A 2500-nucleotide genomic window follows, 5' to 3' on the forward strand; every position below is an offset into this window, starting at 1 on the left:
GTGTGTGTGTGTGTGCGTGCGGTACCTGTGTGCGCCTGACATAGTCGTCCCAGGCCAGGTTAACCCTTCGCAGGTCATCAGCGAGGCGTCGACTGGTGTGGGGGTCCGTCACCTCCATCAGGTAGGAACACACCTGGGCCAACCGAGCCTGGCGACACGACCACTCTGACATGACCTCCGCAGACACCTGGAGGGGGGGGAGAGAGAGAGAGGGAGAGAGAGGGAGAGAGAGAGAGAGAGAGAGAGAGAGAGAGAGAGAGAGAGAGAGAGAGAGAGAGAGAGAGAGAGAGAGAGAAAGAGAGAGAGAGAGAATATGTTCCTCAATGTGTAGTGGGCGCCCTTGGGGGTGTGTCAGCCTTTGTAGTCATCCAATCACAAGACGAGGCTCAAAGCCTCACCAGCATCTCAAACGATGATCAATTGAACATGCTTGGAAGCGTGGAAGTGAACGTCACAGCAGTTCCATTTTGGCCACTACACACTTGTTTTCAACTGATTTTAAACTTTAAACACGATCAGCGGGCTGTATTTCTTAAGTGGGGGATATCTGAAAAGCACAACAAAACTATGAGAATGTTGTCATCAATTCATAACAGTGCACAAATTGTCTGTAGCCAAGGTGTGAAAGGCAACACAAACGCAATGGGCACAAACAGTAGCCAAGTTGTGTTGAGTTACTTGAAGCTAGTCACATCTCAGCAACATTGTGCTTAAACATGCATGGCTTTCCCATACCTGTAATAGAATAAAGCCTAGCGGGAGTTTGGAGACGTGAAGGATTCCGGGTATTTTGTCATGGCAAGGATGCATTAAGTATGGGCTTGGCAGATGGTAGATTTTGAGGCATGCTTCACTTTGGAACAGTGCTTGACGAGTTGCGATGATGTGAATTCTGCGAAAAATCGGCATTACACGTCCCAGGAAGGCTAGAACGTGTTTTGTGTGTACCTTTGCTGTCCTGTGTGTGTGTGTGTGTGTGTGTGTGTGTGTGTGTGTGTGTGTGTGTGTGTGTGTGTGTGTGTGTGTGTGTGTGTGTGTGTGTGTGTGTGTGTGTGTGTGTGTGTGTGTGTGTGTGTGTGTGTGCTGCATGTGTGTAGTACCTCTGTTGTCCTGTGTGTTCCCTGCTCCAGCCAGGCTTGTAGAGAGCTGTGCAGGTCTGAGAAGGCGTCGAAGGATGACATCACCCTTCCCATGGTGCATTTCACCGCAGTGACCGCTTCCATGGCGACCGCACTGTCCGCCTGAAGCTTCTTCAACTGCTGCTCCACCATGGTAGCCTCCCCCCCTAACACACACACACACACACACACACACACACACACACACACACACACACACACACACACACACACACACACACACACACACACACACACACACAAACACACACATACACACACATCATTACACACATGACCGCATGCCAGCAAGCCTGCACGTATGCACGCACGCACGCACACACAAACACACAAATGCATGAGCACACACGCATGCACACCCTCACCATCAGAACTAAGCCTCAGGGACAAAGCTGTCACCACTACACTGAGAACTGACAATTTGCACAGCGAGGCTTGAAATGATAATTAAGGTTTTACCAGAGATTCTTTAAGTATAGAGATATGCCAAAGTAATAGGTTGCTATGGGCACCTAACATGACCAGGTTCCGGTCTGCCGAAAGGGGCGTGTCATAATACTCCTAGCATTGAATAGAACAGTCCTTAGGTCTGCCTAAAGGGGATCCCCCCCCCTCCCCCTTTCGACAATAGAACCCGGAAACAATGGGCCAATGGAACCTCTCTCTCTCTACTCTCTCTGGTTTTACTGTACAATAACAATAAAAACGTTCTATTCTATTATATCATTACTGTGATGAAGTGGCCATCACTGGGGTTGTAGGTGTGTTCTGACTGTCATGCCAACAAGCCTTTGGCTCTTTGGTGTAGTGGTCAGAGCCCCAGGTTAGTACCCCTGAAAGTCTGGGTTCGAGTCCTAGCAGGACAACTCTACTCCCCTTTGCAACACTTACACACACTCGCTCGCACACACACTACTATACTCACCCAGTGCGGCCTTGCTGTTGTATTTGGAGACGGTGTTTTTCAGTTTTGCCAAAACTGCCTCCAGTTGAATCACCAACTCCTGCTTACTGACGGTCTCCTGCAAAGAATACAATACAATACAACATGTATTTAAATTTAACACAACAATGACGTTGTCTCAAATCATGTGTGACTAACCTTAACCCGTTAAGACACGGCGTTATAAATTTGCAGTTACCAAAATGTCGGGCAATAAACCACAAAACTTGGAGTGCTGTCCTGCTCTTTATTTCATATATTCTTGAGAAATGAGCACCCAGTTGTTTACTTTCTTTGAGTTGAGTGTGTTACACCACTCAGTTACCAAAATGGCAATGGCCATTATTAAAGGCCCTGTGTTATGTCATAGTATTGCAGCACTATGGTAGTTAACTTTTCAATGACTATTACGGCGTGC

The 2500-nt window shown here is 47.7% G+C and overlaps 1 protein-coding gene across 1 annotated transcript in view; it reads right to left on the reverse strand.

The window, feature by feature from the left end:
• syne2b (spectrin repeat containing, nuclear envelope 2b) overlaps positions 1–2500 on the reverse strand; it is a 209266-nt gene that overhangs the window by 186888 nt on the left and 19878 nt on the right. Inside the window, exons 15-17 of the mRNA XM_063223948.1 lie at positions 2065–2161; positions 1101–1285; positions 26–187 (exon numbers count right to left, since the gene is read on the reverse strand). Coding sequence (XP_063080018.1) covers positions 26–187; positions 1101–1285; positions 2065–2161 — 444 coding nt within the window. The remainder of the gene's footprint in view (positions 1–25; positions 188–1100; positions 1286–2064; positions 2162–2500) is intronic.

Source organism: Engraulis encrasicolus, chromosome 19 (assembly GCF_034702125.1).
Source record: "Engraulis encrasicolus isolate BLACKSEA-1 chromosome 19, IST_EnEncr_1.0, whole genome shotgun sequence".
NCBI classification, from domain to species: Eukaryota; Metazoa; Chordata; class Actinopteri; order Clupeiformes; family Engraulidae; genus Engraulis; species Engraulis encrasicolus.